Source organism: Entelurus aequoreus, linkage group LG20 (genome assembly GCF_033978785.1).
Source record: "Entelurus aequoreus isolate RoL-2023_Sb linkage group LG20, RoL_Eaeq_v1.1, whole genome shotgun sequence".
Classification (NCBI taxonomy): domain Eukaryota; kingdom Metazoa; phylum Chordata; class Actinopteri; order Syngnathiformes; family Syngnathidae; genus Entelurus; species Entelurus aequoreus.
This window is the reverse complement of record NC_084750.1, coordinates 10,325,166-10,340,043: the sequence shown is the minus strand read 5'-3', so window position 1 is coordinate 10,340,043 and position 14,878 is coordinate 10,325,166. Positions and strand designations below refer to the sequence as shown.

General features: G+C 34.3%; 1 protein-coding gene across 2 annotated transcripts in view; it reads left to right on the top strand.

The window, feature by feature from the left end:
• Nucleotides 1-14,878, top strand: part of LOC133635910 (KH domain-containing, RNA-binding, signal transduction-associated protein 3-like) — a 340,548-nt gene that overhangs the window by 290,934 nt on the left and 34,736 nt on the right. For both annotated transcript variants that reach the window (XM_062029365.1, XM_062029366.1), the window contains exon 8: nt 704-786. In XM_062029365.1, the coding sequence (XP_061885349.1) occupies nt 704-786 (83 nt within the window). The remainder of the gene's footprint in view (nt 1-703; nt 787-14,878) is intronic.

The following is a 14,878-nucleotide window of genomic DNA, read 5'->3' as shown; positions in this document are numbered from 1 at the left end:
GACTGCTTGTATCGCACATGATATCACACACAAGTAAACGTGCTGCAGGACTGCTTGTATCGCACATGATCTCACACACAAGTAAACACGCTGCAGGACTGCTTGTGTCGCACATGATATCGCACACAAGTAAACACGCTGCAGGACTGCTTGTATCGCACATGACATCACACACAAGTAAACACGCTGCAGGACTGCTTGTATCGCACATGATATCACACGCAAGTAAACACGCTGCAGGACTGCTTGTATCGCACATGATATCACACACAAGTAAACGCGCTGCAGGACTGCTTGTATCGCACGTGATATCACACACAAGTAAACACGCTGCAGGACTGCTTGTGTCGCACATGATATCACACACAAGTAAACACGCTGCAGGACTGCTTGTATTGCACATGATATCACACACAAGTAAACGCGCTGCAGGACTGCATGTATCGCACATGATATCACACATTTTACATGCAAGCCGATATTATCCCATACTTGCTCTAATGCTGATATCATACAGATATGTGATATCAATGTAGCATTAGTAGGATGTCCTGCCAGGTGACTTTCAATAATTGTCACAATGCTCCTTTTTCTGATACTGTGTGTGAGTTCAAAGTTGAATATAAAATGCATCAGTGACTTGTATCAATAACTGTATTGATTATTTGTGGGAAGGTAACATTTGCTGACTGTGCTGTTTCAGGACTACGATGACGGTTATGGAACAGCCTATGACGACCAGGGCTACGAGTCCTACGACAACAACTACACTCATCAAGGACAGAAGTAAGTTGTGTCTCTCTAATCATGCACTTAGTCCAGCAATAGCAATATTTACATCTGACTAAGTAATAGCAATATTTACATCTGATTAAGTAATAGCAATATTTACATCTGACTAAGTAATAGTAATACTTACATCTGACTAAGTAATAGTAATATTTACATCTGACTAAGTAATAGTAATATTTACATCTGACTAAGTAATAGTAATACTTACATCTGACTAAGTAATAGTAATATTTACATCTGACTAAGTAATAGTAATATTTACATCTGACTAAGTAATAGCAATATTTACATAAGTAATAGCAATATTTACATCTGACTAGGTAATAGCAATATTTACATAAGTAATAGCAATATTTACATCTGACTAAGTAATAGCAATATTTACATCTGACTAAGTAATATTTACATCTGACTAAGTAATAGCAATATTTACATCTCACTAAGTAATAGCAATATTTACATCTGACTAAGTAATAGCAATATTTACATCTGACTAAGTAATAGCAATATTTACATCTGACTAAGTAATAGCAAAATTTACATAAGTAATAGCAATATTTACATCTGACTAAGTAATAGCAATATTTACATCTGACTAAGTAATATTTACATCTGACTAAGTAATAGCAATATTTACATCTCACTAAGTAATAGCAATATTTACATCTGACTAAGTAATATTTACATCTGACTAAGTAATAGCAATATTTACATCTCACTAAGTAATAGCAATATTTACATCTGACTAAGTAATAGCAATATTTACATCTCACTAAGTAATAGCAATATTTACATCTGACTAAGTAATAGCAATATTTCAGTATACGTGTATATATATGTGTATGTATATTATATATATATATATATATATATATATAGACACATATATACGCATACTGATACATATATGTGTTATATATATATATGTGTGTATATATATATATATATATATATATATATATATATATATATATATATATATATATATATATATATATATATATATATATATATATATATATACACACATATATACGCATACTGATACATATATGTGTTATATATATATATACATATATAAATTAGCTAGCCATGCGATGTAAAATCCAGATGTCCACTGTAGTGGACGCTGGTTCTCAGAGGACAAACACTATTTCTTTACAATATGCTCCAAAGAGGCTCAATAAAAATCCACATTTATAAGATTAAAGATCATTTGCAGAAGTCTACTTATTTATACTTCAGGAAATATCTTGCAAAACTTGTGTGATGAATTCATGCTCAGAATCACCTGCTTTTTATTCAGTGCTTTTCATCATTCATTCCATTTCAACACTCAGAAGGTTTTATTATTAATTATGACTGTCAACAGAGTCCAGTCTGCTGTTGTGTGGATGTTTGATGTTTTTTTATTAATTATGACTGTCAACAGAGTCCACTCTGCTGTTGTGTGGATGTTTGATGTTTTTTTATTAATTATGACTGTCAACAGAGTCCACTCTGCTGTTGTGTGGATGTTTCATGTTTTATTATTAATTATGACTGTCAATAGAGTCCAGTCTGCTGTTGTGTGGATGTATCATGTTTTATTATTAATTATGACTGTCAACAGTCCAGTCTGCTGTTGTGTGGATGTTTGATGTTTTTTTATTAATTATGACTGTCAACAGAGTCCACTCTGCTGTTGTGTGGATGTTTCATGTTTTATTATTAATTATGACTGTCAACAGAGTCCAGTCTGCTGTTGTGTGGATGTATCATGTTTTATTATTAATTATGACTGTCAACAGAGTCCAGTCTGCTGTTGTGTGGATGTATCATGTTTTATTATTAATTATGACTGTCAACAGAGTCCAGTCTGCTGTTGTGTGGATGTATCGTGTTTTATTCTTAATTATGACTGTCAATAGAGTCCAGTCTGCTGTTGTGTGGATGTTTCATGTTTTATTATTATATATGACTGTCAACAGTCCAGTCTGCTGTTGTGTGGATGTTTCATGTTTTATTATTAATTATGACTGTCAACAGAGTCCAGTCTGCTGTTGTGTGGATGTTTCATGTTTTATTATTAATTATGACTGTCAACAGAGTCCAGTCTGCTGTTGTGTGGATGTTTCATGTTTTATTATTAATTATGACTGTCAATAGAGTCCAGTCTGCTGTTGTGTGGATGTTTCATGTTTTATTATTAATTATGACTGTCAACAGAGTCCAGTCTGCTGTTGTGTGGATGTTTCATGTTTTATTATTAATTATGACTGTCAACAGTCCACTCTGCTGTTGTGTGGATGTTTGATGTTTTATTATTAATTATGACTGTCAATAGAGTCCAGTCTGCTGTTGTGTGGATGTTTCATGTTTTATTATTATATATGACTGTCAACAGTCCAGTCTGCTGTTGTGTGGATGTTTCATGTTTTATTATTAATTATGACTGTCAACAGAGTCCAGTCTGCTGTTGTGTGGATGTTTCATGTTTTATTATTAATTATGACTGTCAACAGTCCAGTCTGCTGTTGTGTGGATGTTTCATGTTTTATTATTAATTATGACTGTCAACAGAGCCCAGTCTGCTGTTGTGTGGATGTATCGTGTTTTATTATTAATTATGACTGTCAACAGAGTCCAGTCTGCTGTTGTGTGGATGTTTCATGTTTTATTATTAATTATGACTGTCAACAGTCCACTCTGCTGTTGTGTGGATGTTTCATGTTTTATTATTAATTATGACTGTCAACAGAGTCCAGTCTGCTGTTGTGTGGATGTTTCATGTTTTATTATTAATTATGACTGTCAATAGAGTCCAGTCTGCTGTTGTGTGGATGTTTGATGTTTTATTATTAATTATGACTGTCAATAGAGTCCAGTCTGCTGTTGTGTGGATGTTTCTTAAACGAGACATTTCAATGCACAAGATGGACTTTTCTCTCTCAGGCATCACAAGGTCAAAAAGCTGTTGGTGAGGTGATGTATTTGAACAAAGTGCCACAATAAATGTTGGCTGCTTACAGAAAATGATGTTTGCTGGCTGTAATGATCACTATTTGATGGTATTGGCGGCAGTCAGCGGGGAAAATAATCCATGTTTTTCTTTGGTGAGCAGCAGGGATCTATTTGTTTATGATGCTGTCAGGATCTTTGTTTTGTTGGACGATAACCTCTTCTGTTATTGTCTGACTTGCTGAGGCTTGTACTTGCCAAGGATGGCAGCAAGCAAACTAAAGAGGCTTTCAGTGTAGATGGCGGGAGTGGAAAATGAGTTGATGACATAAAAATATGTCTGGCAGGGTGAGGGAGTCCAAGATGTCTTCTTATCTGCAGTTATGACTCACTTCTGGATCACTTTTTTCTGTTTTATTACACGCTTTCTCTTATTCCTATTCTCCCATCCACCTCGCCAGTTAGACATGCCCACCTTGCCAGTTAGACACGCCCACCTCGCCAGTTAGAGACGTCCACTCCGTGTTTAAGTTGAGTTCCTAAAGGGGCGGACTTTGCCATCTTTTCTTGGTTGTGTGAAATATGGAAAATGACGTTTTATTACCACTTGTGAATGTCATTAAAGTCCATTAAAAAATAGAACTCTTTAAATTTGAAAATGTCCAATCAATCCGGGCAGTTCTTGTCACGTGACCATGTTGTCATGGTGATGTAGCGTCAAAAAAAACAATCGATTTTCTTATTCGTAACCATTGGCGTTGTTAGGCCTATTTTAGGGGGGCTCGAGCCCCTTTAGTGCATCGGTATCCAATCCATTCCACTTGTTCATATAGAAAATGGCCACATCACTCAAATTCCAGTCCGCATTTTCTCTGCGACCTTGCTTGCGGTCCTGCAGGTGTACGAAGCACATTAGCACACAGCACTGCAGAGCAAGAACCTTGTGTCTGCAAATGTAAATAATTTAGTTTTCAAGTTTTGTGTTTCTTGTAGAATCTATATAAAGTAATATACATTAGCCTATTGTTAAAATAATGAAAACATCATTAAATATATTTGTTTTATTGTATTGTTACATTAATAGCTGTTGTATTATTATAGGATGGCTTGTTAAACATTTCATAGGATTTTCAGAGGGTGGAAAAACCAAGACAATACAAAATGTAAAATGAATAAATACATAAAAAGAAAAAGAAAAAAAATTGTTTCGTCCCGTGCATTTTTTTTACCGTCCCCGGGACGACGGGACTACATTAATCTCAAACCCTGGAAGTTACATTTTATTGTTTGCATTATTTGTTTCAGCATTGCACTTTGAAGATGGTCCCTCAGCTCTTTGACAGCTTTGGCTCTTTTTCAGATCAGCAGACTAAGTCTTTCTTATTTACAGTATATATAGATGTTTCTCATCTCTATTCAGACTTCCATATATATTTAATTTCCTTAACGGCTTGCCATAATATATATATATATAAATATATTATATACAAGCCAAATCATCCCGATCCAGATATTACTTTAATTCAAATAATTAAGTAATATTTCCAGGGCTTGAATTTACAACCATTTTAGTCACATATGTGCCCAAAATGTAATCTGTGCAACTTCTAAATATTTGGGAACAAACAATTATTGTATTGTGAGCTAAAGTGGTGGCATTAGCCTCTATAACATAGAGGCTAATGCCATGACTTTCATTGTGTTTCAGTGTATCTTGAAGGATCATGCAAGTCATTGTTTCTTGTTGATGCTGTAAACAAAATGTCACCATGTTTGTTGTTGTACTGAACACACATTGAAAATAAACCCACTGAAATAATAATAATAATAACAATGAATAATTTCTAAGTCTTTGTTAGCCGTTTGTGAAGTTTTGTGCTCTTGCGCTACGTTCGCTCGCATCCTGTGCATCTCCTGGGGGCTAAGCCCCCCCTGTCCTTAAAAGCTAGTGACGCCCCTGTTCGTAACGATTCTTAATCGATTCCAAAAAATCTAATCGATTTTATATTTATTTATTTATTATTTGTCCTGTCCAGCCAGGATATTTCTCTTATTTGTATTTGACTTTACTAAATGTTCGTGTAGAATTTATTAAACTAAACCGTTTTTAAGTAACATAAAAATGTATCAAAGCTTTGTGTTTCATTTTTTTGGGAGGGATTAAGTTAATGTTAAAACTTGCACCAAATGTTTTTAAAAAACTATTAATTTTGAATCGAGAATAGTTTTCGATTTGCAAATCAATTTTGAATGGAATCGTTACCCCCAAGAATCGAATCGAATCCCGTGATGCCCAAAGATTCACTGTCCGAGTGTGTATGCACGCTACAACAGCTTCTTCTTCCTGACGTGAATGATAATCTGAATTTATTACAATAACCACCTTGATGTTATTTGTCAGCTGTTTGTGTGTGTTTGAGTGCGAGTGTGTGGGGGTTTGATATTAACTGTCAAAATAATCAATGGAATCAATTGATAGACACAACATTAAATATGTATTTTCTATGAAATGGTTTCATAATTCAATGACCACAGTCCAGATGTAATGGTTGGTTAGTACCAGGATGTCTGAACACTGTCCCCGCTGACAACGATTTGCATTTAGATTTTTGATAGTTGATACAGAGTAGCATTATAGTGCTTTGATGCTCATCTTAATGGATGTTTGCCGGGGTCTCAATTGAAGAAAAACCAGAACAAATTTGGTCGTTTTCTGTTAGTTTCATCTTATTCTGTGTGGTGTTACGCTGCATCCAAACTTCCAGTGCAATATTATTTAATAATAAAGTTAAGGGGAATATTGAAAACATTTAAGTGTGGCTGCACCCAAAGTGCGCATCTTGGATGAAGGCAGTAACGGACTTAAGTCGAGACTTAATTGACTGAAAGTTAACTATTTTTCACTCAAGCATCTGGGAGAATGGAACATTTACACTGATCTTTCTGTCCTGGGTCTAAGTCAGAACATTTGCATAAAGTGAGGTTTTGGTTGGATAATTGATGTCTTCTTCTAAAATATACTCGCAAAGATCGTTTCTGCTAACTCACGATTCAACTAGATTCCGATTCTTGGGGTGACGATTCGATTCAGACCGATTCTCGCAACAAGTTGTTTATCAAATAGAGAATAAAAGAGGTTAGACAAGGTTGTTGATGTGTGAATGATAATCTGAATTTATTACACGGACAGTCCGCACACAGATGGTCTAATCAGAATCGTTTTATTGCCATTGTTTGAGAACGGGTTCTATGATCAACTCTTCACAATTATCCTAAAGAAATGAGAATAGCAATTTAGTTGTGAGTTCCTAATTTCTGCATAACACTTGTCCATGACTTGGCCAAAGTGGACCAAGTCTTGAGTTTATTGAAATGTGATTTTTTTTCTAGTTTACAAGCAAAATGTGATCTTTATCTGACTCCAGTATAAACGTGCTCAGGCCCTCCTTAAGTGACACAGTATATATATATATATATACACTACCGTTCAAAAGTTTGGGGTCACATGGAAATGTCCTTATTTTTGAAGGAAAAGCACTGTACTTTTCAATAAAGATAACTTTAAACTAGTCTTAACTTTACAGAAATAGACTCTATACATTGCTAGTGTGGTAAATAACTATTCTAGCTGCAAAAGTCTGCTTTTTGGTGCAATATCTACATAGGTGTATAGAGGCCCATTTCCAGCAACTATCACTCCAGTGTTCTAATGGTACAATGTGTTTGCTCATTGGCTCAGAAGGCTAATTGATGATTAGAAAACCCTTGTGCAATCATGTTCACACATCTGAAAACACTTTAGCTCCTTACAGAAGCTACAAAACTGACCTTCCTTTGAGCAGATTGAGTTTCTGGAGCATCACATTTTTAGGGGTCAATTAAACGCTCAAAATGGCCAGAAAAAGAGAACTTTCATCTGAAACTCCACAGTCTATTCTTGTTCTTAGAAATGAAGGCTATTACACTAAATTGTTTGGGTGACCCCAAACTTTTGAACGGTAGTGTATATATATATATATATATATATATATATATGAACACACACATATATATATATGTATGTACATATATATATGTGTGTATATATATATATATATATATATATATATATATATATATATATATATATATATATATATATATATATATATATATATATATATATATATATATACAAACACACACATTTTTTTCAGTTCTGATGCTAAAAATATGTATAAAAAATGTATAATAATAATAATAATAATAATACATTTTATTTAGTATAGCGCTTTTCAGGGTACTCAAAGACGCTTTACAGGATACAGAATTTTTAAAAAAAATATGAAACAGTTTAAAGTAATAATATAAAATACAGAAAATATAAAAGCAGTACATTGTAAAATACATAATAATACAGGACATTACAAGACACAGAACACTAATCACAGCTTAAAAGCAGATCTGAAGAGGTGTGTTTTGAGAAGGCTTTTGAAGGTCTGGGCAGTCACGTATGGGTTTGGGAAGAGAGTTCCAGAGGGTGGGAGCAGCCATGGAGAAGGCTCTATCACCCCAGGTCCGGGGCTTGGTTCTGAGTGGTGGGGAGAGGAGGTTGGCGTCAGAGGAGCGGAGGCTGCGTGAAGGGGTATGGCGGTGAAGCAGCTTGGTGAGGTAGCAGGGGGCCTGGCTGTGGAGGGCTTTGTGGGTGAGGAGGAGGATTTTAAAGTGGATCCGGTGAGGAACGGGGAGCCAGTGGAGTTTCTGGAGGACTGGGGGGGATGTGCTCACGGGAGCGGGTGTGGGTGAGCAGGCGGGCGGCAGAGTTTTGAATGTATTGCAGTTTATTGAGAATTTTGCATGATGAGTTGTAGAGGATGCTGTTAGAGTAGTCAAGTCTGGAGGTGATGAAGGCATGGATCAGGGTTTCAGTGGTAGAGAAGGAGAGGGATGGACGGAGACGGGCAATATTTTGGAGGTGGAAGAAAACAGTTCTTGTAACGTGGTTGACATGTATATGTATATGTATATATATGTATATTATTCTATGCATAATTAGCCTTTTTGCATGTTTGGCTTTAAAGTTATGTGTGAATAAATTTGTAAAGCTTTTTTCGCATTATCTCAGGATTCTAAGAACATTACTGTCATATTGAGTAAAAAGCTAAATTTTGTATTTGCAAACCTTACAAAATCTTACGTTTCTTTTAAAACTCACAAATATACATTATTTCAGGCATTACTAGCCATTTTGCATCTATGGTTTAGGACAGGGGTCGGCAACCTTTACCACTCAAAGAGCCGTTTTGGCAAGTTTCACAAATTAAAGAAAATAATGGGAGCCACAAAAAAAAATTTAAATTTAAAATGAAAAACACCGCATACAAAGCTTAAATGCTTTGTGCTATGTTAACCAGGGGTCTCCAACACACGCACCGGCACGCACTTTAATGTGGAAATTTGATGTTAGTGCGGCCCGCGAGTTTTGAATGAATGGCGCTTGATAGCGTCATACTTGCCAACCCTCTCATTATTTCCGGGAGACTCCCGAATATCAGGGCGTAATGGCACTGCTTTTGGCGCCCTCTACAGCCTGCCCAAACAGTGTACCTGCTCGACCACATGTAGAATGCAGTTTCAGCTTGCTCACGTAAGTGACAGCAAGGCGTACTAGCTCAGCAGCCACACATCTTACACTGACGGTAGCCTTATAAAACAACTTTAACACTGTTACGTTACAAATATGCGCCACACTTTGAACCCACACCAAAAAAGAATGACAAACACATTTCTGGAGAACATCTGCACTGTAACACAACATAAACACAACAAATACCCAGAATCCCATGCAGCCCTAACTCTTCCGCTCAACCAACGCACAGAGAGGGGGGGTTTGGTGGTAGCGGGGGTGTATAATGTAGACCGGAAGAGTTAGGGCTGCATGGGATTCTGGGTATTGGTTGTGTTGTGTTTATGTTGTGTTACGGTGGGATGTTCTCCAGAAATGTGTTTTTCATTCTTTTTTGGTGTGGGTTCACAGTGTGGCGCATATTTGTAACGTAACAGTGTTAAAGTTGTTTGATACGGTTACCGTCAGTGTAAGCTGTGTGGCTGATGAGTAAGTATGCTTTGCTGTCTCCTACGTGTGCAAGTAAAAGCTGCACACAACATGTGGCCAGGCTGGCACGCTGTTTGTAAATGCTATAGAGAACAATTACTGCAGTGCAATTAGGGCACTCCCTTAATTTAGTCATTAGAGTGAAAATAGGATTATATTTTCCCTGGGAGTTATCTAGGAGAGGCACTGAGATCCCTAAGTCTCCTGGGAAAATCGGGGGGGGTCGGCAAGTATGCAGCTGAGCCGCATCAGAGTGGTCAAAGAGCCGCGGGTTGCCGACCCCTGGTTTAGGAGTTATGTTTAAATAACTGTGGTATTGAGTGCGACAGTTATTTAAAGTCATATTGTCAGAGTCATATTTAGTAAAAGCACATTTTTGTCTTTGCAAACCTTATAAAAAACACCTGATTCTCGTAAAACTTACATAGATACATTATTTCAGTTATGTTTTTACAACTTTTATATTTTAATGACAGTTATACAGTCATATCGAGTAAATTTATGTCTTTGCAAACCTTAGAAAACATTTGTTTTGTGTAAAACTCACAGACACAATATTCCAGGCATTATTAGACATTTTGCATGTTTGCTATTAAAGTTATGTTTTATTACATTTTTAGTGCTTTTTTCGAATTATCTCAGGATTCTAAGAATATTACTGTCATATTGAGTAAAAAAACGACATTTTGTATTTGCAAACCTTACAAAATCTTATGTTTCTGATTTTTTTTCTAGTTTACAAGTAAAATGTGATCTTTACCTGACTCCAGTATAAACGTGCTCAGGCCCCAATGGGGCCCTCCTAAAGTGACACAGTCTAGACCAGGGGTCACCAACCTTTTTGAAAGCAAGAGCTACTTCTTGGGTAGTGATTAATGCGAAGGGCTACCAGTTTGATACACACTTAAATAAATTGCCAGAAATAGCCAATTTGCTCAATTTACCTTTAACTCTGTTATTATTAATAATTAATGATATTTACACTTAATTGAACGGTTTAAAAGAGGAGAAAACACGAAAAAAATTATAATTACATTTTGAAACAGTTTATCTTCAATTTCGACTCTTTAAAATTCAAAATTCAACCGAAAAAAAGAAGAGAAAAACTTAGAAAAAGAATTTATGGAACATCATTAGTAATTTTTCCTGATTAAGATTAATTTTAGAATTTTGATGACATGTTTTAAATAGGTTAAAATCCAATCTACACTTTGTTAGAATATATAACAAATTGGACCAAGCTATATTTCTAACAAAGACAAATCATTATTTCTTCTAGATTTTCCAGAACAAAAATTTTAAAAGAAATTCAAAAGACTTTGAAATAAGATTTAAATTTGATTCTACAGATTTTCTAGATTTGCCAGAATAATTTTTTTGAATTTTAATCATAATAAGTTTGAAGAAATATTTCACAAATATTCTTCGTCGAAAAAACAGAAGCTAAAATGAAGAATTAAATTAAAATGTATTTATAATTAAAATGTATTTATTATTCTTTACAATAAAAAAAATACATTTACTTGAACATTGATTTAAATTGTCAGGAAAGAAGAGGAAGGAATTTAAAAGGTAAAAAGGTATATGTGTTTAAAAATCCTAAAATCCTTTTTAAGGTTGTATTTTTTCTCTAAAATTGTCTTTCTGAAAGTTATAAGAAGCAAAGTAAAACAAATTAATGAATTTATTTAAACAAGTGAAGACCAAGTCTTTAAAATATTTTCTTGGATTTTCAAATTCTATTTGAGTTTTGTCTCTCTTAGAATTAAAAATGTCGGGCAAAGCGAGACCAGCTTGCTAGTAAATAAATAAAATTTAAAAAAATAGAGGCAGCTCACTGGTAAGTGCTGCTATTTGAGCTATTTTTAGAACAGGCCAGCGGGCTACTCATCTGGTCCTTACGGGCTACCTGGTGCCCGCGGGCACCGCGTTGGTGACCCATGGTCTAAACGCTCCAAAGTACTTCAAATGTGATTCAGGCCACATCAGGAGATAGTCTGAATCCGATTGGAATCTGGGACTTCAGTCTAAACGGCTTTTTCGTCAGCCCTCGTGTGCGTGGGGAAAGCCGCCAGCAAAAGTGGATACTTCGTCACAACGTCAGGTTTCGCTGAGCAAAGTCTTTTCCCGCAAAAAATAGGCTATATTTAGTACATGAACCTGTATTTTGAATCCAAAGAAATAGAGATCTTTGAAGCTGTGGCGTATTTGCTTCCCTGTTATGTAAGTTGTTGACGTAAGTGAGTTGAAAAATAAAACTAACATTGATTAACGTGGACCCCGACTTAAACAAGTTGAAAAACTTATCGGGGTGTTACCATTTAGTGGTCAATTGTACGGAATATGTACTGTACTGTGCAATCTACTAATAAAAGTCTCAATCAATCAATCCACACTTTCTTTCTCCTCTACTGAACAGCCATAAAAAGATTAAAACCCTCCCAAATATATTACGCTATATACATTATATTACTTTCATTTGTTTTCACGTAAAAAAAACCCACTCGTTTTTAAGGTGTGGCAAATCTTATGTAGAGGAGACTCAGACATCAGCGTGGATCTACGTGAGCTTTATTTTTCAAATGACTTGCGTATTGTATATAAAATATAAACAAATACACCACAAAATACAGTCTATTATACAGCATTATTCACATGTGAATAATATAAATACAGTCTATTATACAGCATTATTCACATGTCAATAATGCTGTATAATAGACTGTATTTATGTGTGTGTGTGTGTGTGTGTGTTCTTGTATTCCTACCCTTCTTGAGACATGAAGAAGGAAAAGTATCTTCCATATGAGGAGGTGTGAACAAGTGATGACATAAATCATGGTCCCAATAACATTGCATCTAATAGACAATGTCTCATTAGCACCCCTGCTGGTGACATCTATCTAAATGAGGGTGGTCCAAAAAAATTGACTGTCAACATATGAAATAACAAGTGTGTGTAAGAAATTGAAATGTGCCCCCCTTTGGCCAAAATTAATTTAAAAATGTTTAAATAAATATGTATATAGAGACATACTGTAATAACTTGAAGTAAATAATGAAGATTAAAAACCAATTACAAACAAAAAATAAAAACTAAATAGTTTTTTACTAAAAGCTTACCTTTTTTGTATTTGCATAGTATGTATATATTATTAATGTTGTAAATACACTTCTTTATATATCTAGAAAGGCTGGTCCTAAAGAGGGAGGCATTTTTCTCAGGTCTCAAGAAGGTAACAAATACAAGAACGTGTGTGTGTGTGTGTGTGTGTGTGTGTGTGTGTGTGTGTGTGTGTGTGTGTGTGTGTGTGTGTGTGTGTGTGTGTGTGTGTGTGTGTGTGTGTGTGTGTGTGTGTGTGTGTAAAGTAAATTATAAAAAAATAAATCCAAATAAAAAATATTTTAACAGTTTAGAAAGACTAGTCACAAAAAATATTAGGAGACAATTTACAATTTTGGAAGTTTTAAAAAAAGGGAAAAGATATTGATAGGTTCTAAATACTGTATATACATTAAATCAATAAAATAAATAAATCCAGATTATATAAAAAAATTTGTTTTAACAATTTAGTAAGTAAATTAAAAAAATATTAATTAAACAATGCACAATATTTGGGAGTTTGTTCTTAAGTGATAAAAATATTTTTTTTATTTTCTATAATGATAATAAAAAAAATAAAAAATAAAATTACATATCTGCATAGTGAGTTGAAAAATAAAACTAACGTAGATCTTTTTTTGTACCATGAATTGATTAACGTGGACCCCGACTTAAACAAGTTGAAAAACTTATTGGGGTGTTACCATTTAGTGGTCAATTGTACGGAATATGTACTGTATTGTGCAATCTACTAATAAAAGTCTCAATCAATCAATCAATCCACACTGTCTGTCTCCTCTACTGAACAGCCATAAAAAGATTAAAACCCTCCCAAATATATTACGCTATATACATTATTTATGTGTGTGTGTGTTCTTGTATTCCTACCCTTCTTGAGACATGAAGAAGGAAAAGTATCTTCCATATGAGGAGGTGTGAACAAGTGATGACATAAGTCAATAACATTGCATCTAATAGACAATGTCTCATTTGCACCCCTGCTGGTGACATCTATCAAAATGAGGGTGGTCCCAAAAAAATTGACTGTCAACATATGAAATAACAAGTGTGTGTAAGAAATTGAAATGCGCCCCCTTTGGCCAAAATTAATCAAAAAATGTTTAAATAAATATGTATATAGAGACATACTGTAATAACTTGAAGTAAATAATGAAGATTAAAAACCAATTACAAACAAAAAATAAAAACTAAATAGTTTTTTACTAAAAGCTTACCTTTTTTGTATTTGCATAGTATGTATATATTATTAATGTTGTAAATACACTTCTTTATATATCTAGAAAGGCTGGTCCTAAAGAGGGAGGCATTTTTCTCAGGTCTCAAGAAGGTAACAAATACAAGAACGTGTGTGTGTGTGTGTGCGTGTGTGTGCGTGTGTGTGTGTGTGTGTGTGTGTGTGTGTGTGTGTGTGTGTGTGTGTGTGTGTGTGTGTGTGTGTGTGTGTGTGTGTGTGTGTGAAGTAAATTACAAAAAAATGAATCCAAATAAAAATATTTTAACAGTTTAGAAAGACTAGTCACAAAAAAATATTAGGAGACAATTTACAATTTTGGAAGTTTTAAAAAAAGGGGAAAACATATTGATAGGTTCTAAATACTGTATATACATTAAATCAATAAAATAAATAAATCCAGATTATAAAAAAAAAATTGTTTTAACAATTTAGTAAGTAAATTAAAAAAATATTAATTAAAAAATGCACAATATTTGGGAGTTTGTTCTTAAGTGATAAAAATATTTTTTTTATTTTCTATAATGATAATAAAACAAAAAACAAAAAAAAATTACATATCTGCATAGTGAGTTGAAAAATAAAACTAACGTAGATCTTTTTTTTTACCATGAATTGATTAACGTGGACCCCGACTTAAACAAGTTGAAAAACTTATCGGGGTGTTACCATTTAGTGGTCAATTGTACGGAATATG